Genomic DNA, 27,781 nt, shown 5'->3' on the forward strand with positions numbered 1-27,781 from the left:
GTCTTTCACTTCAAGAGTCAGGGCTGAGCTCTTTGCTTGTTAGAGCCAGAGCGGAATAGCTGTGTGTCTTTTGACAGAGTTCTTTTGGGGGTAGAATTTGAAAATAAGGTGATTGTAGCAAGTACACTAGGCTTCATTTTTACTCTGTTGAATTCTTCATATCCAGCGCTATTTCCAGTCCTCTCCCACGTCCTCGGCTATACAGAACAATTAGGAGTATTAAATAGCTGGTTGTACCCAAAGTCTCCTTTGAAGAAATGAAGGCTGGCGATCTCCTGTTGAAGCACGGAGGGACAGAATTGACCTAGTGACCTGGTGGCTGTTGGATGTTTTCTTTTGGTGGCTTCTAGTGCTTAATGATTTCAGGAGGCTGCCAGATGCCATCACACATTATGATTGAGGCAAATAAAAGTCTCCACTGCTTGGAGCCCTTCAGAGAAAAGCTGATGGCTGCTGCCTGTTCTCTAAAAGAAAGGCAGCATGGAGGCTGCTGGAACATACCAAAAACAGAGAGGTTTGGTCCCAGGGCATTTAGAAGACTGCGGGGCTTCTTGGAATAGGAAGAAAGCTTGCTTTATCCCATACCATTCATTCACCTCTGTTTTGCAGGTGATTTTGGTACCAAACACAGCAGTCTCACCTTGCTACCCTATGGCAGCTGTCCAGCACCTGCATTCTGGTGACAGAGGCGCAGTGAAGTGGGTGACCACTTGGTGGAGTAAGGAGACCTTCAAATACCATGGGAACATGTTGGCAATAGCATCTACCTGCCGGTGCTGTCCCTGGAAATACCCGGTCAGCACTTGGAAACGTGAGTTTGATTCTGTGAATTTACAGTGGAAATGGTTTGATGTGAACTGGCACTGAGGATTATTTAATTTTTTCAGTAACTTCATGGGAACAAAGATTTGGTCCCCCATTATAATGAGGCTTCATAGTTGCAAAAAATAGCTAAATTAGCTTGTTGTTTTAATCAGACCATATAATTCCACATTGTCATGTGTATTTAGACATACTCTTCTTTTTCAAATGGCATACCCTCTGCCTATGCCTAATTTTTTTCACTAGTGTCTCCAAAGGTAATACATGTGTTTTAAGAAGAAATATGTAAGGCATTGCTGTGTTTGCTGAGGTAACAGCGGCAGCTGCCTAGTTGAGCTTATCTAGCCTTTGGTCCTGCAGAGACTCATGCATATGCTTAAATTCATAATCTGGTGAGAGTATTGTTGATATCAAACAAGGCAGTTCATACATACTATGTAAACCTCAATCAGTACATAAACCTTTACAAGGTTAGGTCCTTTAGTGATAAGAAAATCTCCAAGGAAGACTCCTGCTTGTTGAAACATTTCCTCCAAATTTGCTGATTTTTTTTTTTTTGCATTAAAGTTAACTTGTTAAAATAGAAGAAAGATTGGGGAAAATGGCAGTAAAATTCAAGTACCTTGCTTCTATGCCATAGCTATTTAAGCTAGCCTGGGAAAACTTCATTACTCTTGCTCTTAGGCAATGTTTTAAATTTTCAGCCAGATAAGAATAGTAATAAGCTAGTTCTTGTTGTCTGCTACTTGTTATTCATGACACTTAACTTTTCATTAGTTGGATCTTCTCTTTATATTGATAAAAAGGCCACTTAAAGACCAGGACAGCAAAGCGTATCTGTATGTTGCTAATCAGAGCTACATTTGTTGAGTGGAAACAGGACTTTATTCAAAATATATTAGAAGTTGCTATTAGAAGGCAAATATTCAGTGAGGGTGATATTATGTATGTTGGAAAGAGGATTTATGCTATGAAGCTGTTCCAAAAGGCTGGGTCTCAAGATGGTGCTACTGTAAGTTGGAATGCAACCAGAATTGTAGATAAGGTCATCAGCCTTGGGGAATGCAGTCCTTATGTGCTGTTTCTGACACCAGATTACAATTTGCTAAATAAGTGGAAGTGACATTGATGGAAAAGCAGCTGATTGTAATGAAATCCTGCAAATGCCATCCGTGGCCTGTGGCTTTCAACGAAGTATTTCCTCTCAAACTACCCTGAACAGGCAAATATGGCAGCACCACCACAAATCATATTTCAAGTTCAGAAACAGGATTTACAGCATGTAAAATATTTTTCTCCACATAGTGTACACTTGAAATGAAGTTGTCAAACATCTCTGATTTATTAAACAACAATTTTGATATACTGGTAAGGAAAAAGAGCCCACTGGTACTAGCAGACATGCTACTGAGAATTGGAGAAGCAGAGATCAGCAAGGAGTAACAATTGTCAGCAACTACTGACAATAACAACCTTCCCCTTGATTCAGCCTCACGTGCTGTACCTTGCCAGTACAATTGCCCAGCAAGTGACTGTGGCACGTGTTCAGCTCAGTGGCCCAACTTTAGCACATTTTGGGCACTCCCAGCTTTCAGATCCTACACCCTTTATTGACAGCATCTGATACTCCAGTTCTCCTGTGCTCAGCACTGTCACATCATCTCCCAGCTGTCAGATCTTTGCTCATAATATTCAGCTGTCTACAATGACAGCTTCTACAGCCTCTTCAGCTCTCTTATCAGCTTTATTCCAGAGCCCTCTGGCACTCAAGCTGTGTGTGGCAGTTCTCAGATTTCTGTACTAGCTCCCCAAACTATTGTATCTGTTCCCGAAGCTTTTTTTTTCCCCTCTCTTTTTCTTACAAATAATGCAAGATGGGCACAGATTTTAATGCTGGTAGGTTTGGTCTAAACCTATGTTGCCACTTACTTCCACTTACAGTCCAAGTTCCTTCTTCCTCCAGCAGAAGACAGTTGAGGGCCAGAATTAACTAGGGTCAATGAGACAGAGAACATCACCCCTCTCAGGTGCAAGAATTTCTCCTCTGATCATGACAAACAGGAAAAAGTCTATTCCTTTTTCCTGCAGAATTCCTGCAGAATACTAAGCGTGACTCCACTTCCATCCGGGACTGTACAGCTGCCCAGCTGAATACAGAAGGGTGAGTCAGGTGGTGCAACGGGGCAACCTAAGAAAACCCGAGTGAACAAGGACAGATGTGCCCTGAAGCTTTGGAGGGGTTAAATTCCACTTCAGAGGAGCTAGACTAACAGTAGCTGTTGCCACGTAGGTATGCTTTCCACAGCTCTGAGTGCTACCAGCATATAAATTTTTGAGTATTTTCAATGGGTGCCACTGAGGGGTCTCCTAAGCTCAGTTCCCATATAACCTGGAGATACATTCACCTGTTCTGAGATAAAAGCTAAATATTCTCACATCTAAGAATCCTGCTCTAACTAGACAACTTCAGAGGTTTGCTGATCAAATACTTTGCTTCCTTTTTCTCTTTCAGATATCCTTCATCTTCACATCTCTTCATAAATTCTTTGCTTCCCAAGGGTCTGATCTGATCTCTGCATTTTGCTGAGCTTCTCCCAGTCTGGAAAGACTCTCTCATACATCAGTAAGGGAACAGGAGAACTCTTCCATATTTGTAAAATTAAAGGAAGGTCAAGGTGGCAGGGGCTCTGGAACTAACTCCTTATTTCTGTGTCTAAGGGTGGGTATGTGAGGAGCTTGTGCTGCTAGTACAGTGTATGCTGTCACTGTGCTAGGGATTGACAAGTGACTCTCAGCCTACAGGGCTGTCAAGTCAGCCTCTTCCTGAACACTGAATTTGCACATAAAAGGGATGAGAAACATGTATGCAAAGAAACATAACTTCCTGAGGAGAACACTACTTCTGATTCCTAGAAAAGGGAAGAATTTGACTGGCTGGCTTTAATTAGGAGATTTTCAGGGCTGCTAAGGGTCAAATTGACCTCATTACCAGAAGCAAATGGATGGATACTGCCTCAGTTCAAAACCTGCACTTGGTGGAATCTGTCACTGCCATTTTAGGTGGACAACTTTATCAATCAATCAGCTACGCAACATCAGCCAGCGATGGGGCGGTTGCTTGCGCTCAGTACCCACGGTGCTACCAGGGGAAGAAGTCCCGGGGGAGGCAGCACGTACCTAAGCCTGAGCTGTGCTCCTTCCTCCTCGAGGTGCTGTCCTGACGTTCCCGGACTGAGGCACGGCGCGGGGACCAGGCTCCTTCCTTGTCCTCTCCCTGGCAGCTCAAGGCTGTGGCCTTAAAAAGTGATCTGAGGAAGATAAGGGACAGAGCAGAGAGATCAGATTAAGACCCAGGCTTGCAACAGCAGTTGTGGAAGGGTTTAAGGAGAAATCGTGCAGTGGCAGGGGCACCTCTTCCTTACCAGTGGGGTCTCAGGACGGCGTGGATGGACAGCCTCTGCCCCACGCCAGACCCAGCAGCGGGACGTGCCTCTGCGAGGCTCTGCCTACCCGCTGGCGTGTGAGGGCGCGGAGGAAGCTTTGCTCATCCTCCTCTTCCCTCGTCACCCTCCAGCTCTCCACGCTCTGCCCTTCTCCCCTTAGTCCGGACCTCTTGGTGGATGGTCCTTCCTCAGGAGGGACCGTAGCGTGACCGGTGTTTGGTTTGGGGTGGTGGGGAGCAGGACCGACTCGTACAGTGGTGAAGGGACCGGGAACGGGTCCACGACAGCCAGGAAAGGGCCCAGGCGCCATGGGACCCGGCGTCCCCTCACGGCCGGGCTGCGCCGGGGGGACCTTGCTCCCCGCCCCGTTCCCGTCCCGCTCCCCCTCCGCGGCCGTTTCCCCCCCTGGGGAAGCTCCGCTGTGCTGCTGCCCCAGAGCGTCCCCGTCCCCCGCGTCTGTCCGCGTTTCCTCACCGGCTGCCACGGCCCCCCAAACCCCGTCCTTGTTGTGTCCCCTCACGCACCCCCGGGTCCCCTCACACAGCCCTCCGTGTCCCCCACCACACACACACACCCTGGTGTCCTCTCACACTCCCATGTCTCCTGACACGCCCCCCCCGTGTCCCCACACACCCCCGTGTCCTCTCGGCCCCACCCCGTGTCCCCTCACACCTCGTGTCCCCTCACCCCCCCCCGGTCCCCTCACACCTGCCCGCCCCGCGCCGCTTCTCCCCTCAGCGCGGCGGCCCCGCCCTGCCGGAGCGCGCGCTCCCGCCCCCCCCCCCCCCGGCTCTGCCCCATTGTTCTCCCTCTCCCTCGCCGCCGCCCCTCTCCCCGCCGCCCCTCTCCCCGCCGCCCCTCTCCCCGCCGCCGCCCCGCGCTGATGTCACGCACCCGCTGAGGGCGCGGGCGATCATGGCTGCTGCGGCCGCCTCGCCGGCCTCGCGCTGACGGCGGCGATGGAGCCGGCCGGCCTGCTGCGGTTCCTGCGGAGGCTCAAGGAGGTTTTCGACGTGTGCGACGAGGACGCGGACGGCTTCATCCGGGTGGAGCACTTCGTGGCGCTGGGGCTGCAGTTCGGCCAAGGCGAGGAGGTGAGCGGGGCGCGGCGGCCCCGGCGCCCACCTGCCGCTGGGCCTCGGCCCGGGGCGGCCCCTGTCCCGGCCGCCTCCCGCTGCCCGCGGCGCCGCGCGGAGCCCCCTTCCGGGGCGCCTCGGGGTCCTCCCGGCGGGCGGCCCGGGCCCCCTTCCCTCAGGGACCCCTGCTGCCTTCCCTCGGGGGCCCGGAGCCCCCCAGGGCGGCCCCGACCCCCCCCTTTACCTCAGGGGGCCCGGAGCCCCCCAAGGCAGCTCTGACTCCCCCCCTTAGGGCAGCCCGGAGCCCCCCAAGGCGGCCCCGACCCCCCAAGGGAGCTCTGACCCCCCGCTTAGGGCAGCCCAGAGCCCCCTAAGGCAGCCCCGACCCCCCCCTTTACCTCAGGGGGCCCGGAATCCCCAAGGGAGCCCTGACCGCCCTCTTAGGGCAGCCCAGAGCCCCCCAGGGCGGCCCCGACCCCCCCCTTTACCTCAGGGGGCCCGGAGCCCCCCAAGGCAGCTCTGACCCCCCCCCTTAGGGCAGACAGCTGCTCCCCAAGGCAGCTCTGACCCCCCAGGGGAGCTCTGACCCCCCACTTAGGGTAGCCCAGAGCCCCCTAAGGCAGCCCTGACCCCCCCCCCCTTTACCTCAGGGGGCCTGGAGCCCCCCAAGGCAGCTCTGACCCCCCCCTTAGGGCAGCCCGGAGCCCCCCAAGGCGGCCCCGACCCCCCAAGGGAGCTCTGACCCCCCGCTTAGGGCAGCCCAGAGCCCCCTAAGGCAGCCCCGACCCCCCCCTTTACCTCAGCGGGCCCGGAGCCCCCCAAGGCAGCTCTGACCCCCCCCCCCTTAGGGCAGAGAGCTGCTCCCCAAGGCAGCTCTGACCCCCCAGGGGAGCTCTGACCCCCCCCCCTTAGGGCAGACAGCTGCCCCCCAAGGCAGCTCTGACCCACCAGGGGAGCTCTGACCCCCCCCCCTTAGGGCAGACAGCTGCTCCCCAAGGCAGATCTGACCCCCCCCTTAGGGCAGCCCAGAGCCCCCCAAGGCAGCTCTGACCCCCCTTTCCCCCAGGCCCCCCCCCGGCTGGTCCAGCTCCCGGGCGTGCGTCCCCCCTGCTGGGCTGTGATGCCCCCCGCCAGCCCCGGCAGGTTGCTTTTGGCCTTTAGAGAGGTGTTTTTGTTCCGGTGAAGGCGTGTTTTTTTTCTCTGTCACGGCTGGACCGCGTCCTTGGTGGGATAACGGGGTTTGTAGCTCGCTGGGAGCAAACCCCCAGCACCGGGGACTGCCCCGAGCGCGGGGCGAGGTGCGTTGGAAACGAGCGCGGCAGTGGTTTGTCCCCCAAGCACCGGTCCGGACACGTAGCAAAACCTCCAGGTGATCGGCTGGAAGCAGGACCCTGTCCAGCCCGTCAGTGACACAGCGTAAATTTGCGCTGCTCTCGCCGGAGCCGTTACGCCAGTGGGACCACTGTAGGTCCGTGGCTTCAGCGTACGCGAGAGTGGGGTTCAGGCCAGTATCTAAGAGGGCAGTGACATATTTGGGTTTGAAACAGTTCCCTTAAATGGTTCAGTAAAAGGGTTGTAGTTCCGACCAAATGAAGCAGACGAGAAACACTCGCTTTCCCTGGAAGACCTCTCGGGATGTTGCACTTAACTGTTTGATGCTTCACAAAATGCCCCGGCAGTTGAGGGGTTTGGGCAAGGGTGGGGTTCAGAAAGCTGATCCAAGGATGGAAAGTTCAGACCTCTTAGAGGGCGATAAAGCAAATTAACGTGAGGGGCTGTAAAGAGATGGTTTATAAAGGGATGCCAAGCAGGCAGCAACGCCAGGCTGAATGCACAGTAATTGTCAGAGCAAATTACTCATTTTTGGCTCACCACTGGTAATGAAACACAGCTTGTGAATGAAATCAGAAGACCAGGAGGCAGAAGGCTTATTGCTTGCCGATAGTCACAGGTCTGTTGAACGTTTTCTTAATGAGAAGCTGTAGTTACTCGTTTTAACTAGCAAAATAAGGAGGAGAAATGAGTAACAGCAGAGAGCTTTATTGATTTCTGGTTTTATTTGCCTCTTGGTAAGTTGTATCATTTTGTGTAAGTGCATGGAGGGTATTTGCATCAGGATTGCTTTTTGCACTACTGCATTTGTTGGAGGCAGATCAGTGGCTTTCTCTCACAGCCCTGAGGAGCGCTGGTGAAATTCCCTGGGCTGTTCTGCAGCAGGACAGCCTGGATGATCACAGTAATTCTTTTTGGTCTTACAAGACTATAAGGTTTTGAGAGAAGAGCAGGTTTTGTAGGATTTGTAGAAGGATTCAGGTGGTGGTCTCATAAGCTTAGAGTGAATTGGAGTACCCTGGAAAATGCTTGAATGGAACAGGGAGGAAGAGGAAACTGGTAGCCTCAGTAACGATGGTAGTGGAAAAGAGTCAGCCGTGAGCTGTGGTATCTAGGTTTCAAGAGGGGCTTGGCTTACTGGGCAGGTACCAGAGAAGTTACCAGTGATGAGAAATTCATCCTTTTGCATTTTCTTCAGTTGTAACTGACAGTGTTGGAACAAGTTATTTCCACATTGGAACATATTTGATTTCATTGAAAACCAACTGTACATTTAAACATGCTATACTTTCTGGGCCTGATCGAGCTCAACTCCCTTTACATTCAAGAGAAATCTTTCTTTTGGCATCAGTGAAAGATTGACCCTTACATTCCAGTTTTTTGCCCCTTCTGTTTGTGTCATTCACCTGGCCATAGGAAAGATCTACTTTGCAGCATTGTGGCCTGAGTAATTTTGATACTCATCAGCAGTAGCCCTGGGTCATGTTTATGAAATGAGAGAGATTTGCCAGTTTGGTTGTGCCAGCCTGATACCCACAGACTTTGACCTCTTGTCTGCCTTCCTGGAGCCAGAGCCATCCAAAGTTTAGACTCTATAAATTCTTAATACCAGCTTCACTTGGGCTTGTGGCTTGGCTTGTGGGAAAGGGCATTTGGCCCTTTCTGCTTTTTCTTTCCTTTTGCTTTTTTCTTCTTTTTTTGGTGTGTGTGTGTGTGCCTGTGTGGTCAATATGGTGAAATTTATCATTCCTGAAAGATTAGCAACTGTCTGAAAACTGCCCCAAGGCAAAATGTTGCAGCAAGGCAGCAGCTTTCTGGCTGAGCAAAACAACCCTCACCTGCAGATTCAAAAACAATAAAAATGAACATACCCGATTAACTTTTTTTACCTTTCTACTTTTCTGCTGCTCTAGTGGGCTTTTGAGGCTTCTGTTTCTAGTAATAAGACCCTGCCCTGCAGTGCGTGTAGCTCAGCCAGCAGCAGAAATGTCTTGGACTGTGGTAGTTTGGCAGAGCCAGGAGCAGAATCGGCTCACCGGATCCCTGCCTTGGTACCCGAAGTATCAGCAGACCAGGCTGGCTGTGGAGCCCTGCGGGTCTGTAACAAGTAGTTGTGGAACTTCTCACGTTTCTGAGCACTTTGGCATTTTGGCCTGTGTCCATCCCAGCTCACCTGCCTGACTGTAGGTGCTTTACTGGTGTGTCTAAGTCTTCCTCTAGTGTCACTGATGAGTGATCAAATGCCTAGAGGGTGTAACAGGTCCCTAGGATCAACTTCATCCTTCAGAGATGCCTCTTTGTCTCTGCTGACAGCAGAGGCTCCTAGCTGAGAGGTTTTCGTTCAGCACTTAAAAGTAGCGGGCTGGCTCGGGCCCTGCATTCCCCTTGAATGGTCTGTCTGCTGTTTGTGGGGAAGTGTGGAGAAAGACATGAAGGCTTGTTTCCTAAGCGACATGGCTGCATGGCATGTAGTCGCTAGCTAAAGAGACACTTCACATTGCGCTGGGAAATGCCAAGAGTCACTCGCCATCTGGTTTCCTTTCACTGGGAAGATAGCTGCGCTAGCAGCCAATGTGTCTCGGAGCGTTGTGAGCGACACGCTCAGCGAGCCCCGGTTCTGGCAGCGGATCGTGTGAGTGTGTGTTTCAGGGTAGTGCCAGTTGGTGTTTCGTTATGCCAGATTCTGTTTAAACTCTACGTTCCATTTCCAGCAACAAGTAAAATATGCTAAACATGTTGACAACTTCTTTTTGAGAGATGTAATCACCTTTTGGAAGGGTACAGACCATACAGGTGCTTGGACAGAAATCTTTGTCATGGTAAGATCAACAAATGCTCATCAGTCTGGAGCACTGTTCCATCTGAGAGGGAACCTGAGCAGCTAGTGAAACCTGTAGACCAATACCCACTATTCTTGCGAGTGGATAACAACTCTCACTTGGAGTCCATGGTTTGTCAGTGGTGTAGAACAGAAGTAGCTGAAAATGAGTTCACGTGTTTCGTGTGAGCAAACAAAACTTTCTGGCTAAAAGAAATTATTAGATTTTAGTTGCTTCCATTTGATGAATATCCACATCCTGGGCTGTAGTTAAAGATATCATCTTCGGACACTACCTAAATAGCACATCAGGGCTGCTGGCTGTGTTTAAAGGATGGAGTCAGGCTCTGAACACAGCCCTGCTGTTGGAACCACTCCATAACTGGCTTCTCCTGTAAAGAGCAGGAGGAGTGTAATTTCACTGCGTAACAGCCTGGAGTCTTTCTGAATGGTCTGGGTGGATTTCAGCTTCTCCCGGCTGTAGTGGTGCTGTTCAGAGTTGCACGACAGGACCGAATGGACTCGCTGCAAATTTCCATCACTGTGCGTGGTGGCAGAGATGGTTCATTGCCTCTTGCTAATGCGCGGTATACCCTGGCCTTACCTGCATGCATGGAGAAGAAAGACTTTGGCACTGAGACATTAAAGAGAGAGTATTAGACTGTGACAAAGTGATACTGCTATTCTCAGGATGGAGGCAGAAAAGAGTTATGGCTTCTTTCTTGTCTACTTTTCCTGGAAATAATTGCTGTAAGAACAAATAAATTCTTGCCTTAGATGTAATGAGGAGACAAAGAGCACTCCTATGTGACGGTGTTCTCTGGGAAACAGCGAGGCTGCCACACGTTTATACGCCTTAAAACTAATTTGCTAATGACCCAGTTATTTCATATCATTTAGAATGACTTGAAAAAAACGGAGTTCTGAAATGGTACGGTGGGGTACTTAAGAGATTATGGATTAGTCAAGGTACGGTTGCTGTAGCCTTCCTAATTCAGTACAAACCAGCAGTGCAGTATGTTTAGAATAGCCTCTTGGTATATCCTAAAATGAAGCATATGTTTCCAAACACCTGATATAAAGCAAGCTTATTACTCACTGTTAATCAAACATTTTCTGTGTCTTTCATTGTTATGAAGAGAAGCTGTAGGTTTGTTATGTGCTAGGTTTGCATTTCTACGGTAAGAGCTCTGAGAGGGGGTTACGTGTATAGTTAAGGATTGATTGTTGCTGTATTTTGGGATACAAGCCAGCGATCAGAAATAGTGAGTTCTTGTTGAGGGCCAAAGGAAAGACAAACGATTTTAATAGCAATTCTTGGTGTTCTTATTTAAATGACCTGTGGTTTGACCTGTTTCAGAGTTTGCTTTTAGTATAGCTACGGTGGTATTGTGTTGTCTTACGATTAAATGCAAAAGTAAAGAAAAAAAGTTAGTGTATGGACTGGACATAGAAGACAGTACTGCATCCATTGTGTACAGTATGGAAGGCAATGTACGTGATTAGTGAAGTTAAAGCATTCAGCTGCCTAGCAGGACTGGATATTTTCTATGTAAATTTTTCTCCTTCCCCCCCCCCCCCCCCATGCCTGATTCTCCATGCTGTTAAGTTGTAAAATTGGTATTCTTTGGCTGTGACATGCCTGCATGTTCTCCAGAAATTTGCTCTTGCAAATCCTGGGGAGGATTTCAGATTTCTAGCACATACTGATTTTCTTCCTCTAATATGATTAAGCTCTGAGAAGTGAGTTATGCAAAACTGCTGCAAGGAAGGGTAAATTTTGGAAGGGAGGGACAAGCCAGTGCCTTACAGTATTTCTGGAGATGGCCCCCAATATAATTACTCCTGGTTTCTAAATTGCATTGTTACCAGCAGTTTAGCACAATTCACTGATACTCTGCAGCAGCACTTTTATAGCAACAAAGTGGATACAAAATCAATTGCCTTATAACGTTTAGATAAGTAAATAGGATTTTGTTATTCTCTGTGCAATTGACAATATTATTTCCTGTTAATTTTATCTCCTTCTAATGCTAAACATTCACAAGCGTTTTATAATCCTGGAGTTTTACTTTGTAAGATAACCAAACTAAATCAGACTGTCTACTTGAGAGCTAGAAATGAATTTTAACCGTTCTTAAAATACGCAGTACTTTGGGAGGCATGCATGATCTCAGACCTAGATACCTGCATCTGCTGCTGAATAAATACCCCTCAGCGCACTGAACACAGTTAACTCAGTGCAGGGTGTGATTAAGTAGATGAGCAATAACGGGAAGTGTCAGGCGCAGTCACTAGTACAGTAACATATGGTTTTACAACAGCAGTGTGAGTGTAAACAAAGCACTATGTGATACATCTTAGTTCCTTTCTGCTCAAGATATAATTAAAGGGCCTTAGTTGGAGAAAATGCAAGTGTTTCCATGTAACTATAAATGTTGTTCTCATGTTTTGAGTGCTGTTAAAACCAAAAATAATAGGGCTCCTTCCTAAGCCTTGAGGCCTGTTCGGTTCTGCAGCATGTTCTGCTTTAAACTGAGTGACAGCAGTGAACTGTGAGGTCAAAATATTGCAAAGGAGACAGGATAAGTGAACAGGACACAGACCTGGAAAAAAATGATATATCCTTTACAGTTTAAGACTGCTTTGATGATTTACTTTCGGTATAGCTATGGTGGCATTATGGTGTTATGGAATCAAGTGAAAAGCTTGGAGATGCTAGAGACCATCTCTTCTAGGTTTCCTGAAATCTGAAAGAAAGGTACCCGAATTGTCTGTTCCGGAGTAGGTAGACTGTTAGCCTGGTGGGATGAGGGGTTTCAACCAAAATATTCCAGTGTCGTTCCATCCACCTCCTGATGAACTGACCCCCTGGTGGGATCCAGATGGCTTTGGGAACATGGGATATTCTTTCTCAGTGACACTTCTGTTGTTATGATAAAAAACCTAAGCAAATGTGCAGATACAAACAGCTTTGTCCATATGTTTCCAGGGTATTAACAGATTTGAGAAACCATCCCAAAACATGGTTGATTTCACTGTTTGTGTAGCAAGTGACTATACAATCAGTTGAACATATTTTACCCTATTAAACCATATGATGTTAGGATACAGTAGCTAATATCAAGTCAGAAGGTGAAATGCCGCGAAAATGTCAACACAGAGGCAATTTGCAATTGCTGGTGCTTTCCCTTTTCTCCCCATGCAATGGTATATTCTGTCACCACAAAGTAGTATAGAATCTGCCAGTGATGGCACGAAGGCCACGTTTCTCAGTGTTATCAACTGCTCGGAACAGTAGACAGCTGCAGGACTCCCGTTATAAGGATTTCATTGCAGGATCCTCCTGGGGGTTGGATTTGTGCGGTATTGTGTCCGAATACAATAGCGTCTGCTCAGAGGCTGGCTGCAGGCAGCTGAGGAATGCAGCGTGCTCCCGAGGAGGGGGGTGCTGACGGTGATGGAAGGGAAGGGGGTGTGCTAAGAGAGAAATTTTGGTGTCATTCCTCACTCGGACTTCTAGCCACATCAGTGAGAGTCGGTTTGGTGGAGCTTGGCCCAGGCAGTCCTGATGCCATTGAAATCAGGGATGCGAGTGTTGCTGGGAGATCGGGATTTGACCATAGGATTTGCCCCTTTCCAATTGCCAGATTCCTCCTCTTTCCATTTACATAACCTCTCCAAATAGTCACGTGCCTTGGACAGCGTGGGGAAGCTGGTGACGTGCATGCCTTGTGCTTCTGCTGTCTGTCACAGCGTACCTGGGTCACCTGTTTCCACGAGGAGCCAAGTGGTGATATCCCACTGCTCTTTGAGTAGAGTGCTGAGAGCACGTGATGGGCTGCGTCCTGGTAGTAAAGACTAGAGCCTTGCTGGTTCTTTAGTCCACTTGTTTTTGATACCCACATGCGACAGACCAAGCAGTGGCGTGGAACAGACTTTCTTTGCATCCAGCTTGGAGAAGACAGGAGCCTATAGTCACTCTGTCTAGGCATCTTGCTTTTGAGGTCCCTGGTTTGGTCGCTGGGTAGGTTGGCCGAGATGGCAGCTGTTGGGTTCAGTGATGCATCTGGGCGTGCGATGCAGCCATGGGCTGTTGACAGCCTCATCAAGCTGGCCTCACGGTGCCTTGCTGGGCCAGCCTGTTTGACCCTTTAGGGTCATGAGACTGATGTGTGGGAGCAGGAGCCAAGCAGCCGTGTATCACATAAAAATGTATTTTATGGGAGCGTAGTTTTTATATAGTGCTATTTCCGGCTTTATGCAGCCTCCATAACAATTGACATACAACCTGTGCTGTCTTCCGGATCCATGCACTGCTGGCTCCACTTGTGCCTGGGCACAGAGAGCTAATTTGATAGACCCATTCTGTCCAAAGCAGAGTTGTGCTCAGTGAATTGAGGGACAGCCCTGAACAGTCACTTTGACACAGGTCCCTGGACTTCAGAGGTTGATGGAGGCGCTGTACTGAGCTAGGGCACTGACTTGGGAATTCAGTCTGAAGTGTGTGTGTGTAATAACAATTGGATCCTGGACTTACACCGTTCTTCAGATGTGTATAAGTGAATACATATGCTCCCGTGGTGCAGTAAATTAATGTTTGTCAGTAGTCAGCAGCTTGGATGGCTGTGCAGGACAGTAGAGGAGTTTTGCATTTGTAATTAGAGGGGTCTCAGGGAAATACAGTGCTGAAGAGCTGCTATACTGGCCTACTGATTTTGTTGAGGCCCTTGAATTGGGGGAAACCTAGTGCTGCTGGGAGAGCTAAAGATGATGCAGCGCTGAGAGTGCTCTGGAGCAGTATGCTCCCCTTGATCTAAAATAGAACTGCAAAGTTTGATAATGTTTCTTCTTTTTTGAATGCCTGGCTGCAGGAGTTTTGCCACCATTTTCATTGTGAAAACCCATTGTAGACCAAGCCGTTCCAAACCAGAGTATCCTAACTCTGCCGCAGATATGCTCTGTGAGCTTTGGCAACTCATTTCACAACCCCAAACTTCTGTGTCCACTCCTGTTGTTAAAAACATAACATTTTTATGGTAGGAAGCATGTGAATTTTTCATGAATTTGATCAGAAAGCTGGAGTAGCTTTCAACAGTAGCTAAGAAAGAACACAAGAACTATAGGATTTTGGCTCATGAGTATTTGTTTCTTTGGCTATTGCTTTTCACAGCCTGGGGTCAGAGTTGCCTGCTCATTCCCTTAGTGCCTGGTCTTGAGCAAATGAAGTTTCTGACTGCAGTCAGACATTAGTGAAACTTATGAATTTTAGTCTCCAGTGTGAGGAGTGAATTAGGTGTTTCATTCTTTGTTTCTCTTTAGGGTTGTTTGAAAATAGAAAATTGAGGAGTGATTTGGGACACATCTTGAAAGGGGCTTTGAAAGTGGCAGTTTTGTTCTTCTTACTGAGCAATTACAGGGCATGGAAGTTTCCACTGAGGAAAACTGTGTCCTGCCTTCTCACCTGGGACGTGCATGTCCTTTGCCAAGTACAAGCTCTTCTGCTTGGTTGGCCACGTTTACTGGAAAGTGCAGTGATATTTGATCTCAATCAGACAGTCCAATGTGTCTTGTTTAGAGAATGAAATTGGTTTGAACAGGCTGTTGTTGAAAACCATCATTTGTGAAAGTCTAAATTTGTTTTTTGCCTCTTGCTGGCAGTGGTGTGTGAAGCAGGTAAGTGGCATATGTCATAAATTATGCATGTCAGGCACTAGAATGCAAAATCCAACTCTTACAGCTAAGGCGATGGACAGATATAACCAGAAAAGTAATTAACAAATGACAAACATTCCTTGAGAAGGACAAACTTCAGAGGGAATTAAAAAAGAAGGGAGAAAGCACAACGATCCACTGTTTTTAATTAGCTGGAACAAAGTTAGGCAGTAGAATCCTGCCACTTTAAATGATGTGTTTTTATTCTCCTCTTTTCAAATCCCAGTCATACCCATTGCTGATACCATACCAAACTGCAACAAGTCAGTGTGGCACTTGCTTGAAGTGAATTCGGGTGAATACATCCATATCTGACAACTCCGTTGTTGGGGTGACAGATTACCATCTTTATCAATAATCTGTGACCTCACATCTGTTCCTGGTAGTCAACTTGCCAGCTGACTTTACTGTTAATCTAGAGGATTTCTGGATATCTGTCAGCCAGATTGCAAGAAAGGCTCTCACCAAGCTTGTGATGTCTTTCAAATGGCACATGAATGCGAAGATTGTGCAGTGAATTTGGCATATATCAAGTTGCTGGCCTGGTGTGAATGCTGGGAGGTATGCAGCTCACTTGTTTCTTAATTTAGGCAATCACCCAAGTAGCCTCAGCAAAAGGTAAAATATTTGTGAATTACTTTCACTTCACCAGAAGTACAGGGCACAGATTGTTTTTTCTTGGTAAGTAGACCCACATAATTTCTCTTACTGTATTTTTCTTGTGCTACTGCAAAAGAAACTTCTTTTCTCAATAATAGGTTTCTTTTCTCCATGATCTTCTCAATACATTTCCAGAAACTCGACAAGCGTGGTCTGCAGAGGCATCGTCCCTCTGAGCGCTTCCGGCTGGTGCTCAGTGTGGGTGAACCACGCTCCTCTGCAGGCAGTAGCGGCTAGTAGAGCTTCGCGATCCTCTGTATGAGCCGTTGCTTTGGGTGGTCACCTGGAGTACTCTGTGCTTTGGCGCATGCGGGGCCAAATTACCGTTCTCTCTCTGCTGTCTGGGGACACGTAATGCTTAGGAGGAGGAGGAGCCGCAGGGTGATGTGCAATAGGGATATTTAACACACCAAAATCAATGATGCCTCAAGGGACACAACGTGAATGAAGGGACTGTAATCACCACTTTCATCCTCCATCACAGCTCTCCAGCCCTGTCTGGGCTGCCTGTTATTGCTGAAGACTATTTAAAGTAGTGCATTATGCTCTAGCCTCACTATATTATTCCTTCCTTCTTCAGGGACAGCTTTAGTTTGGAGCTCATCCTTGCCTGTGCTTTGTGATGGGTGGCTCCGGTTAATTTAAGCGAGCGTGGTCACTTAGTGCTAGTTGTGGTATAACAAATTATCACCTTTTTGGAAGAGAATGGTGCTTTAGAGGAGTTGGTCTAAGTGGTTATAAACACGAATGATTTATGCAACGTTTCAGGTGGAAAGCCTGCTTGATTGAGTTGAGTTGGTGGAATAATATGGCTATAAATTACTTCTGGGATTATTGCAACTGGCTGTTGCTTTTTTTTCTCTCTTTATTAATGCCGCTGGCTCTTTAGCAACATGTTCTGTTCAGCGGCACTTCTCCTAATTCAGCGCTTGTCATTGATTGCATTTTTTAGAAGATGTTGCACTATTTTGTGGCAGTGTTTCCCTAGATTTACAGTGTAGGGTGAAAAGAGTAGGCGTGTAGATTCTCCTCTCATAGAAAGAAATTGCTGTAGTGTCTGTATTTTGGGAAGGAGTGTGAAGAGACAAATTTCAGCTACCTTTGTGTACAGAAGGATGGGCTGCCAGGAGTAGTAGCTGTGAAACATCGGGTCTGATTTTCTTTTTTCTTTTCCTTTCTCTCTTTTACATTGTTCTATGATGAGCTGTGAAAACCTGGTTCATCTTCCAGGCTTCTGTATGGCACAGGATACCTGCAGGGAGACCTTCGTTCACGCTCACTGGCTTCCCCACGGGCTCTTCCTGAGCCCCCAAGGCCGCCGAGCTGAGTGTCCTCTGGAGCGCTTTCTGCAGAGGCAAAGATGCAGGGCAGGCCTGTTGTTTGGGGGATCTTATAGGGAGAAGTGAGACTCCAGAAGGGGATGTTTGGAGTCCTTTGAAGGTGTCTGTGTGATCCGACCTAGTAGAGCTGGTACCTCTCCCTTTTCCCACTGTGTAACCACTTAAAAGCTCGCAGTGTTTGAAGAGCATATGTCATTTCCAGGATAGCAGGTGTGGCAGTCATGGGAGGTATTTCTCTAATTAACAAAATCCCGTTTCAACTTTAGTTTCTCTTTTTCTTTCTCTGTTTTCTCTCCCACTCTTGCTACCATTCGAAACTTCTGCCTTTTACAATGTTAGTCATTACGCTGTTTAACTTTGAGAATCTGTTGTCGATAATGCTGATTACGTGCCATCATCAGCACCAAACTGGTTTCTCTGAACGAATTGGGCAGGAGAAGGAGAAGGAGGTTCTTTGGAAACGTACCTGTGAAACAGGACGCTGGTGTTTGCACCACGTGAATATGTATGTGTGTGTATCTTAACAACGCCCACATGCAATAACTGATTTCTATGAGCAAACTGCCAACCTGGAAGAAAATCGATTTTAAGACCAGAAGTGTGTGCTCAGTGCCCACTGTAATTAGATCATGATGGCAATTCAGCCCAGGAACCAACTTTAACTAACCTTTCACAGACTCGCTCCTCCTTGAGGAGCTCACGGGACTGTTTATGACGTGAGCTGTGTGCGCGGGGAATGTCACAGGGTATCAGATGGGAGGAAGGGAGAAGCTATCCGATGATTAAATTTTGTTTGATTGCAGTTGAAATATAACCCCCCAGACTGGTTGCTGTGTTAGATGCTTATCTAATTCCACAAAAAGTCAGTGACTCCAAAAAGCCCAGGTCATTCTTAAAAATGGGATTTTATTTCCCAAGTACAGGGGAGGCTCATGAACATTTTACTGTGGCCCTAGGAGAAAGCTCAGGAGATCCCAGACCCAACAACACGTTCTCAACAGAGCAATTTTCCCCACTGCTGGGACTGGCTGTTGTGCTTTCTCTTATTAATGAGGGAGCTGTTGTTCGCTTTAGGTGAGGTTTCCATGATATTTGCTGCTTGGGACTTCAGAGACTGTTGTTAAAGAGCTGATTTGATTCCTGTGAAGATTTTTATGAAATCTCCGTTAAATGGGTCACTACATACCAAATATACAGTCTCAGCACCACTTCTTGGGAACAGCACGGAAGTCAGGCGTAGCGTGGTGCTGAGCTGTGTGTCGGCCACTGCTTGAAAGAAATGCCACACGCAATTTTTAAATATTCACCTTTGTTCAACCAGTATTATCAAAATCAAAATAAAAGCCGCCAGGTTTTTAGAGCCGGATTAGTAGATTTAGGTCAGAGGCTGTAAATGAGTGTGACTCAACTGCGTGAATAAATCAGTTGACTTGATTGTGGGATGAATTTACACTTCCAAAGCTTTTAATAGGTAATGAATATTCAGGGTCTGCCACATGCTAGGAGATCTGGAATGGAGGCTTGGATTCGTGCAGCCTTGGCTCTCGCTCAGCAAATGTTAAATGTTGTTTGTTACAAAAGCAGCGTCTTGGAGTCGTAGACAGCAGTGCTGCTGTGATCCCTTTTTTTTGTCTTTACTGATGCTGGTGGGAATGCAGAAGTGTACGACGATACGCTAACCGCTGCCTCTAGAAGACACGTTCCATCCTGCTGTATTAGTGCTCGGAGTGCGTTGTCCTCTTAGCTCCGTGTGTAGACGCTAAATAGAGTCACACAGGTGTCAGCGAAGGGGACTTGAGCTCTCCCTGTGGCTCGCAGGAGGTGTGGGAGCGCTTTCGCACCCAGGCTGCCCAGGCAGAGGGGTAGCAGCAGACTCCTTTGTCCTTTCGGGGGAGATGCTCAGCTCTGCTGAAAGTCGCTTCTCTTAGAAGCATCTTGTTCAGGACACCCAAAATTGCAAATGACTCCTGAAAAGCCTCACCCATAAACCAGGATTTTGTCTCCTCTTGCGTGAAGAAAGATCTCCTGTGTATGAGTCAAGTTACGTGCTCTTCACGGTGTGGTCGTACAGCCTGGGCTGGGTCGTACAGTTCTAGGCCCTTCTGGCACAGACGTGAGGCAAATAAGAAGCGATCAGCCCATGTTGTTTCTGGGGGAAATTGCCCCACAGACAATTTTTTGCTGTCTTGCAAGAGAGATTACCTTTTATTTTGATGAGTTGCAAGGTGTTCGCTGGTGCTGAAATGTGTGCCATCACAGGAGGTGTTTGGTGGGATAGTTATCAGCTGAGCTCCTCCCGAAGAAGACAGTTCCCCTGGCTGCTTATGGTCAGATACAAGCTTCGAGGTGGTAAAAACCTGCACGAGTGAGTCCTGCCACTGAGCTGCATGGTGGAGTCCATACTCCTTATCCGCTTGCTGCATGAGTCCGGCAAACCTTCCTGAGCGCTGCTGCGTGCCTCAGCAACCTGCATTAATTTCTAGTCTGTTACTGCTTTTTGGAATATTTTTGGAATTTCTGTTCACAGCAGTGGCAGGGAGTTAAGAATAGCCTATAGCTTGGCTGAGAAGGGTTTTAAGTTTGGTAGTTTATTTTTGCTTTCAGTAGAGATTTCTTGCCAATATCAGTTGTGGAATTAATTTGAAAGTCTGAGTTCAGGGTAGCTGGATAAGAGAAAAGGATTTGGCAGCACTGTGGAAATCTTCAGTCAAAAAGGGCCTTTACAACACCCCGGCAGACTTCTCCTCAGCATGGCCGTTCACTGCCTCGTGTGTGCCAGGACTGAACTGTAGCTGATGATCAAGTCAGAGATGACAGGGCTGAACTGGAATATGCCCAACGTAGCTGTAAAGTGCATTAGCCTGCCGCTGCAGCTTAGTGTGTGGCCCCAGGAATGCTGATAATGGTCAACACCTCCTAGAGTGGGAAAAACATGAGAAACGCATTATTTGTTGTCGAAGCTGAGCTGATGATACATGCACAGCCAGGAGTTTCGGATGCTTCACCAGTATTACTGGGCTGTAATTCCAGAGTCCCTGATGCTGGTAAGAAGCCAGATTACTAGTGCTGAAAAAATCAGCCTGTCCAAGGTAAAACCAAAAAAGGTGTTAGGTTTCTCAAAGGAGGGGGAGAATCTCTTCTACAAGAGTATTGTTACAAGAAAGTCAGGTGCGAGAGCTCTGGCTGTGTGCAAGTGAAGTCAGACACTGATGCCCATGGCCTGATAGCCAGGGCAGAATTTACACCCCTGATAAAGGCAATGAAAGAGGGGTGAAAAACACTAGGCTGCAGTTGCACCAACCGCTTCAGCATGTGCTCGAATCCCGGGGAAGTTCGTTCGGTCTATGTGTGTGAGGATAAAAGCGTTGATATGTTCTGCTGAACAGGAGCGGGGTTGGACAGAAGGTTCAAGTTGAGTGCGTATAGCAGTGATTTGTTGAACTTAAGCCTTCATTTTTTTCAAGTCCCATATGATCTGGTGGCATCCGATATCCATTTTAACAGGATTCTCTGGAAATTACTCTGAAAGCACGAGGGATGTAGAAATGACGGCCTTCTCATGTTTTAACCGTGCTGTAGAGCTCCACAGCAGAGATGCATTTCATTATTAAATTTGCAAGCAGAGTAGGAATTTAGCGTTTCCATTCACTGCCACAGGGCTTTTGCAGAAGGGAGGTTAATTTATTGTTTGATTCTGTTTTATCATCTGTAAGAAGAGCTAAGCAGTAGAAGAAGCTGCTAAGGGTAGTGGTAAAATTTTTAACATATTTAGGGCTATACTAGACACTGTCAGGAATGCCGAGACATTATGAAAGCAGTCTTCCCAAGCTATAGCACGGCGTTCCCAATAAGCCAAGGGCTGCCTCTTCCGGAGACGCACTCTCAGCCTACACCAGGCTAGGAAATGGAAAATAGACAACCAGAACCTGCTGAAACGAGCTGCTGAATGGCAGAGCAGGGTCGGGAGGGAAATTAGCTTGCTCATCAAGATGCTCCGAAGTTTATATTTTCAAGGCAGCTCTGAGTCAACGCTTTGAGATAAGACAGACTAAATGATGAGACAAAATATTCTGACAACCTGCTTGGTCTAGAAACAAACACTATCTCTTCCTTGGCAGCGATTTCTGATAGACTGGGAGCTCTTATTGCTAACAGCCCAATGCTAGCCATGGTGACTCAAGCCATCGACTCCTCTCGTTTGGCGTAAAACATATAAATAAAATAATTGCAAGTATGAAGATAGGAGTCATCTCTTTTTGAAAAAATTTTGAAAGTTTAAATTGCTCTTTTACTTTACTAAGGATCTCTAAAATCCACCTAAATCACTGATAGAAGTGAGAAAGCTCACGTGCCACAGAATAAAATATGTAAAAAAGCCTTTTTGATACAGGTACCCTCCATCTACAGTTTGCAATTAAATCTGACCTTTTAAAATAACCCAGGTGCAGAAAAGATGCTTGAGTACATCATACCTAAGATGAGCTTCGTACACACTTCCTGGCTTCCTGAGAGCTTTGCAGCAAAGAGCAATCAGGGCAATCAAAATAACTGAGGAAAAGGAAAACACAGGCATGACTTTTCTGCTGGCTCACCCACGTGTACTGATTGCCTGCATTACTTTCTTAGTTGAGTCCTGTGGACTTTGAGGGCAGAGACCTAAGACTGAGTAATCTTACTGGTGTCTGTGCAACTGTTAACATGCTTAATGAAAAACACGTGCTAAACCTGTTGCTGATCTTTTCCTTCATGTTTTGTTTCCTCTCCTGTCTATTTTCTACTTCTATTTCAGTCTCTTCTTTCTCCTTTGCTACCTACAGCCCTACTTGGAGGCTTTTGGTAGGATTTATGTGCGGTCTTTCTTGCAGGGACAGCAGTCTTTCCAGTGGCTGTTGTCATGCTCCCTTCTGCCCCTAAATCTTTCATAGCTAGTGTCCTGAAAGTACGCCCCGTCCCTCTCAGCAGTGCTAGAGACAAGCTGCAAGAGCGTAAGTAGGAACAGGAACGTGACATGGGTATCCGAGCTGTGTTTTCTACTGCAGTATTTTGGGTGGGAGAGGCTGTTCTTTGTATTGACATGGGTTGTATTCAGATTAAAACACTTTTATGTTAAAATGCTACAGTGGCAGATTAGAGATTTTTTTTTTCATCTGTGGTTAGTATTTGACAGGGTTTAATCTGAGAGAGAAAACTGCCCCAAAGAAGCTGTAATGCCATAACATTTCTGCCACCCATTAATGTCAGATGAGAAACAGCTAATAATACAATATGGTAGCTGAAAAGAGTCTTTCAACCAAAGAACAATTCCATCATCGTATGATGAGTTTGCTTAAAGACTGTAGATAACGTGACAGAGTGGTTTTCAGCTAAAACCAGTGGAGCTTCACTGAGAACTGGGAGTGGGTCTGGAAGGCTTTTCCCCGCTAGTCTGGTTTTGCTCCCAGACTCCCTTTGAATATGACGACAGCTCTTGATCAAAAAGCCAATGCTCCTTGTGATGGCTTCAGCTAAAGGGGAACTGTCATGATTCGTCAGGGCGTGCTGTTTCTGAACCCCCAGTTCAGTGCCTGTCTTCTCCTGGGTTTCAGAGGGAGTTCAGATCCTGGAGTGGAAAAGTGTGCCCAGCTTTGTTTATCCAGGCCTAAAAAAGAGATCTACCATCTATGCAGTCTTGTCTTGAATTGGGGCCTTATCTGCATGTTGGATAATCTGGGGGTTGGAAACAAAGCAGCATATGTGATTCCACTGAACTGGATTATAGTAGGAGGATTAACAATAAAATAAACTGGTTCCTATTCACTACTTGAAGGTCTGTCAACATATTTTGACATTGCGTTGCAGTGATGTGTTAGTCAGCACAACAGCATGTATTCTGTGAAAATGTCATATCTCTGTCTGTCAGGAAATTGGCCAAGTTACCTATAACTCACATGACCCTTATTGTCTTTTTAAATAGCTTTTTCTTATAAGTAGTTTCCCCATCCCATCCTCTTCCTAAATCAAAGATGGGGTGTTTTTAGAAGTGAGAGTCTGAGTTGTGGCATCTCATTTTCACCTGATAAAAACAGACTTAACATACAATGCTGAAGCAGCCAGAAAGTTGCTTTTTTTCATTTCACTGCCTGGTCAGAGTGTCGGTGAACAGAGCTTAATGAAGCGCCTGGAAGCAGGCCTGTACCGCTGGACAAAGCCGGTGTGGTCCTTCGCCACGCGCTCTGCCTCGTCCTTGTTCCTCAGCGCTCTGAGCTGCAGACCCCTGGCAGGGCCCTTCGGTCTGTGGCCCTGCAGGTCTCTGCCTTCGGGGCTGAGAATGCCACAGAGAGCAAAACCAACAGCTGCGGGGCAACTTCTTCAGGATGTGAAGTCAGGTTGATTAAATGTGCTGTCTTTTTTTGAGTTATACCTCCCCCCACCCCAGTCTATAATAATAGAACACATCTTTTTAAAAATATGTAATATTTTTTAGCATTTTGGAGTTGAAGGGACAAATATGGATGGAAAATGTAATTGATACCTCACATTCTGAAAGTTTTCAGTCAACTCTGCTGTAATATTTGGAAGCAATATTTTCAAATAATTTCATGTAAATAATCACCAGCTGATTGGATGGTGGCAGTCTCTGGCCAAAAAGAAGGCTGAGTAGACCTCAGGAGGTGATGCTTTTTAGGACCTCTTCTGAATTCTTGGACTTCTAAATCCAAATTATGCTAATAGCTGACAGGAGATTTGTGCTCTTTGAATCCATCTTTTTTAGCCTAAGATGCATTTGTGCTGTGAAAATACAGACAGCTTATATGAGTATGTACTTTGTGCCTATATCAATATTTATTTCTTCATTGAAATTGTTCTGGCTGAAGGTCTGGCTCCAAATTTCAAGATGCATTCAAAATTGGAGGAGAAGCGCTCATCTGGCTTATGGTGGCATCTCTCCAGAGCAGCATGTTTGGGGGACCTTCCACTGTGCTCTGTAATAATTCACAGTCCCCCTTGAGTCATCCATGCTTTCACTGAAATGAGATGTATAATTTACAGCAATCAATCATTGATTTTTTTCATTTCACTTTCTGCTTCCACTCTGTCCCTGGACAGACTTTCACTGTTTTTACAGTGGTCTCATTAGCCTTCGTTAATACTTATGTGAGGAATAGATGCAGTCTCCAAGAAACTCAACACCTGGATGTTTAAGAAAGCTTCCAGCTTTGTGATTTATTTTGTTTTCCATTCTTGAGCAGCTGGAACAAAGAGGCTCTTTGGGTTTGAGCCCCATGGAAGCTGGGCTTGCTTATATTTCCTTCTTGAAAGAGGTTTGTAGGAGAGTTATAAGTTACTGTGTTTGTAAAATTACTGTTATTTTTTTCAGAAATAAGAGCAGGGATGCAGTAGGTGAATTCCTCTGACTTGGCCTCATTCGTCTTGTACTTTTCCTTTTTATTAGTCATTGATACAGCTATTCCAGTAGTGTCTAGCAGTCTCAGATATGACTCAGACCTTCCCGGGCTAGATGGTGTATAAAGAATAGCACAGGGGCACCATCCTTGCCCTGAAGAGCTTTCAGTGTAAATCATTGCCTTCTATGCTTTAAAGAACATCTCCCACCATTGATGTGTCCTAAGTGAACCCAGTATGGTTTGATAAGTGCTGAGGCTGTTCTCAAGTTCAGACTCATCTGCATCATCCACATTGTTTATGTGCGAGCACAGACTCACATGTGGGGTCAGGCCATATCCTCTGCTGACATTCAGGCTTAGGTTTGTGTTTGCTTTGCATCGAGGCATTGTGGCATCCTTAGTTGTGTTTATGCTCAGTCTAGTCCATCAGCACATTTAGGTCAGATGGCAAAGTTTAGATACACCGGAGCTCTGACTCCTTCTGCGTGGTCTCCACTCTGAATGCTTGAGAAGTCTGCTAGTCTGTTGAGATGGCCAATAGGAAATTTCCTCAAACAAGTGGAAATGACTATGAAATTGCAAAACCTCATATCACTTTGCACCTTTGTGGACCTCCATTGACTTCAGGAGGGCTGCCAGTGGCCACAGACAAGGACCAGATCAGAGCCCAATATATTTGCTACAAGTACCTTTAAAAGAAGTAGAGAGAGGCTGTCAACCAGTTATTTAGAAGAAAATCTTTACTAGGGCCATGGTGGGCAGAACAGAGCTAAAGATATGTGTAAGAGGAATTAATAAGCCTCAGAATCATTGGGTTAGACTGGAAGAGAATAACGTACCCTTCCTGGTATCTATTTTTGACTTGGATTTTGAAAGTATGGGACAGATCTTGAAAACAATCAGTCCTGACACTTTCAAATCAGCTAAAGGGCAGTCAGCAGAAATGCTAATGGGTGAGTTGTGGTGAACACAAAAAGGGGAAGGGTGGAAATACTGTCTGAAAGGATATCGGCAGATTTCTCTGAAGTACTAGATGCAAAAGACTAATGAGCGGTGGCTGAACATGCGTGTGACCGCTGCACATATTGTAGATGTCTTTCTGAAGAGCTTTCCGGTTTTTAGTGACGACAAGTGTGATTTGTAAACTCGACAAACTGCTTAGAGACAGGCCATCTTGCTCCTACTCTGATTTCTTGCTCAGGACACAGAGAACAAAAACTTACTCCTAGCTCAGGTTTACGTTTCTACAAGAAGAGTAGATGTGGTGTCTATGGCAGTGAAGGAAGATACAGTTCTGATCTTATGTGAAACTCATAGCTGTCTGAACTGGGCTCAGCCAAACCTGGGCCAAAATGCCTGTAAGCTCCGAGTCGAAACTTTTAAATGCAGACAGAGCACTTGTTCAACTCTTCTCAGTGTCTTTGTCCTTGTGGTAGGATTTCACTCATCTTTTCAAACAAAGGCAAAAGATGTTTCATCTTAGACTGACTAACTTTGGTCTTTGCTGCAGAACATCCCAGAAGCTTCGTACAGTTTTGTGTTGGCATAAAAGAGAGAACAAGGAGGAGAACCTGTCCATCCTCTGACCCTCTCGAGAACACTGGAAACGCAAATAGAGAAAAACAGAGGATCTAACGACCTAGTGGAAAACCACCTGGAAAAATTTACTGTTTCTTTCTGTATGTTATTAGCTGAGAAAATTCTATTTAGGATTTTTATTCTCTTAGATCTGTCCTTCAAGGGTCTGCCTCTGTTCTCCATTACTCTAGTGCTGGTGTAACTGTCTGAGCTTTAATGAAATTCTGATTGATGCCACTTTGAGATTGCAATAGGGCCTGTAGTGGTTGCATTAAAGTAAAAGGAGCTGTGCCAGTTTATGCTTAAAGCTCAGGAGCCCTATTGCCAGAGCAGTTATGTAACGTTTATACAGAAGAAACAAGGAGGTGATTAATAAACGCCCTTTCTAATATTTACAGTTTTCTTCAGATTGCTCCATAGAGATGCAGGTATGAACAGCCACTGTGAAAAATCGCTCGGTTTCTGTGTCAGACCAGGAATTTTCCCTTTTGTGCACAGGTGACAGCCGAAGGGGAGGCCACCAGCCCTGCTCAGCACTGCTCCGCTGTGCCGAAGTGCTCACGCGGTCGGCCTCAGCCCTGCAGGCCTGCCCAGCCCTGGTGGGAGAAGTGGCCTCAAGGAAGGGGTGTAGTAGGAGGCACTTTGTCTCAGCAGTCCAGCGCTTTAGTAATATACAGCACTTCCAGGGCTGTGCGTCTTTTTTTTTTTTTTTTTTTTTTTTTTTCTTTTTCCATTTTTGAGAGTGGATATGTTGCATTAGTTTCATGAGCTTGGTGTTGCTGAGCCCTGTTTGTGCTCAATTTCACAGTGCCCCATGCTTGAAGTGCTTTCCCCCTTTCCAAACCTTTACAGGTGAGTTATTTGCCTCAGATTTGCTGCTGTGTATTTTCTGTTTTCAGAATTTGAAACATACTGGCTGCATGCTAGGTGCTGATTTTCTTGGCATATTTCTTTCTTCTTTTGGCAGGTCTTGAGTTTGGTCCATTCTGTTTGTGAAGTGAAGTGAAAAATGATAAGCAGCATTTTTCTCTTTTGTCAATCCGTGCTATATCTTGACATTGTGTAAATTTTGTCCTTTTGAAGAGCAGGAGCAGTGCATCGGTACGGTAGCTTTGTCACTGAGCTACACCGGCTGCAGATGCTATCAGCTCAGCACCTGGGGTGTAAGAAGTTTACGTCGTGGGTGGGGAAGTGGAACCAGCATTACAATATGCTGAGAGTGTCCGATGAATGGTTCTGTGCAGTAGTAATGCGAAGTGGGGATGTTTTATTTCTGCCACATGACCTTCTGAATATTGCATTCTCCTTGGGTTCCTATGCTTCACCCTTTCATTATTTCCCCTGAATAAGCCATGGGTTTGCAGTATCCTGTGCGTCTGCTTGCCTGTCTTATTTCCAAATGCTGTAAAAGGCAAAATCCACATCAGTGCTGAGCCCACACGCAGGGCATGCAGCTTGCGCTGGACAGTCCAGATGCTGCCTGTGGGCATTGGTCTAATGTTTTGGGTAAGTATGAGCCATTAACTCTACCACGCGATGTGATCCTCCAGGGAGCCACTGTTAAGCACCTGATGGGATCAAAGCTCACAGGGATTTTCAGGAGCCTGTGAAA

At 46.6% G+C, this 27,781-nt stretch overlaps 1 protein-coding gene across 2 annotated transcripts in view; it reads left to right on the plus strand.

Annotated features, from left to right (window-relative positions):
• Positions 1–5,147: 5,147 nt before the first annotated feature.
• RAB11FIP4 (RAB11 family interacting protein 4) overlaps positions 5,148–27,781 on the plus strand; it is a 120,336-nt gene continuing 97,702 nt past the window's right edge. For both annotated transcript variants that reach the window (XM_064522687.1, XM_064522688.1), the window contains exon 1: positions 5,148–5,359. In XM_064522687.1, coding sequence (XP_064378757.1) covers positions 5,225–5,359 — 135 coding nt within the window. In that variant the 5' untranslated portion in view covers positions 5,148–5,224. The remainder of the gene's footprint in view (positions 5,360–27,781) is intronic.

This window comes from Dromaius novaehollandiae, chromosome 18, assembly GCF_036370855.1.
Source record: "Dromaius novaehollandiae isolate bDroNov1 chromosome 18, bDroNov1.hap1, whole genome shotgun sequence".
Lineage (NCBI taxonomy): Eukaryota > Metazoa > Chordata > Aves > Casuariiformes > Dromaiidae > Dromaius > Dromaius novaehollandiae.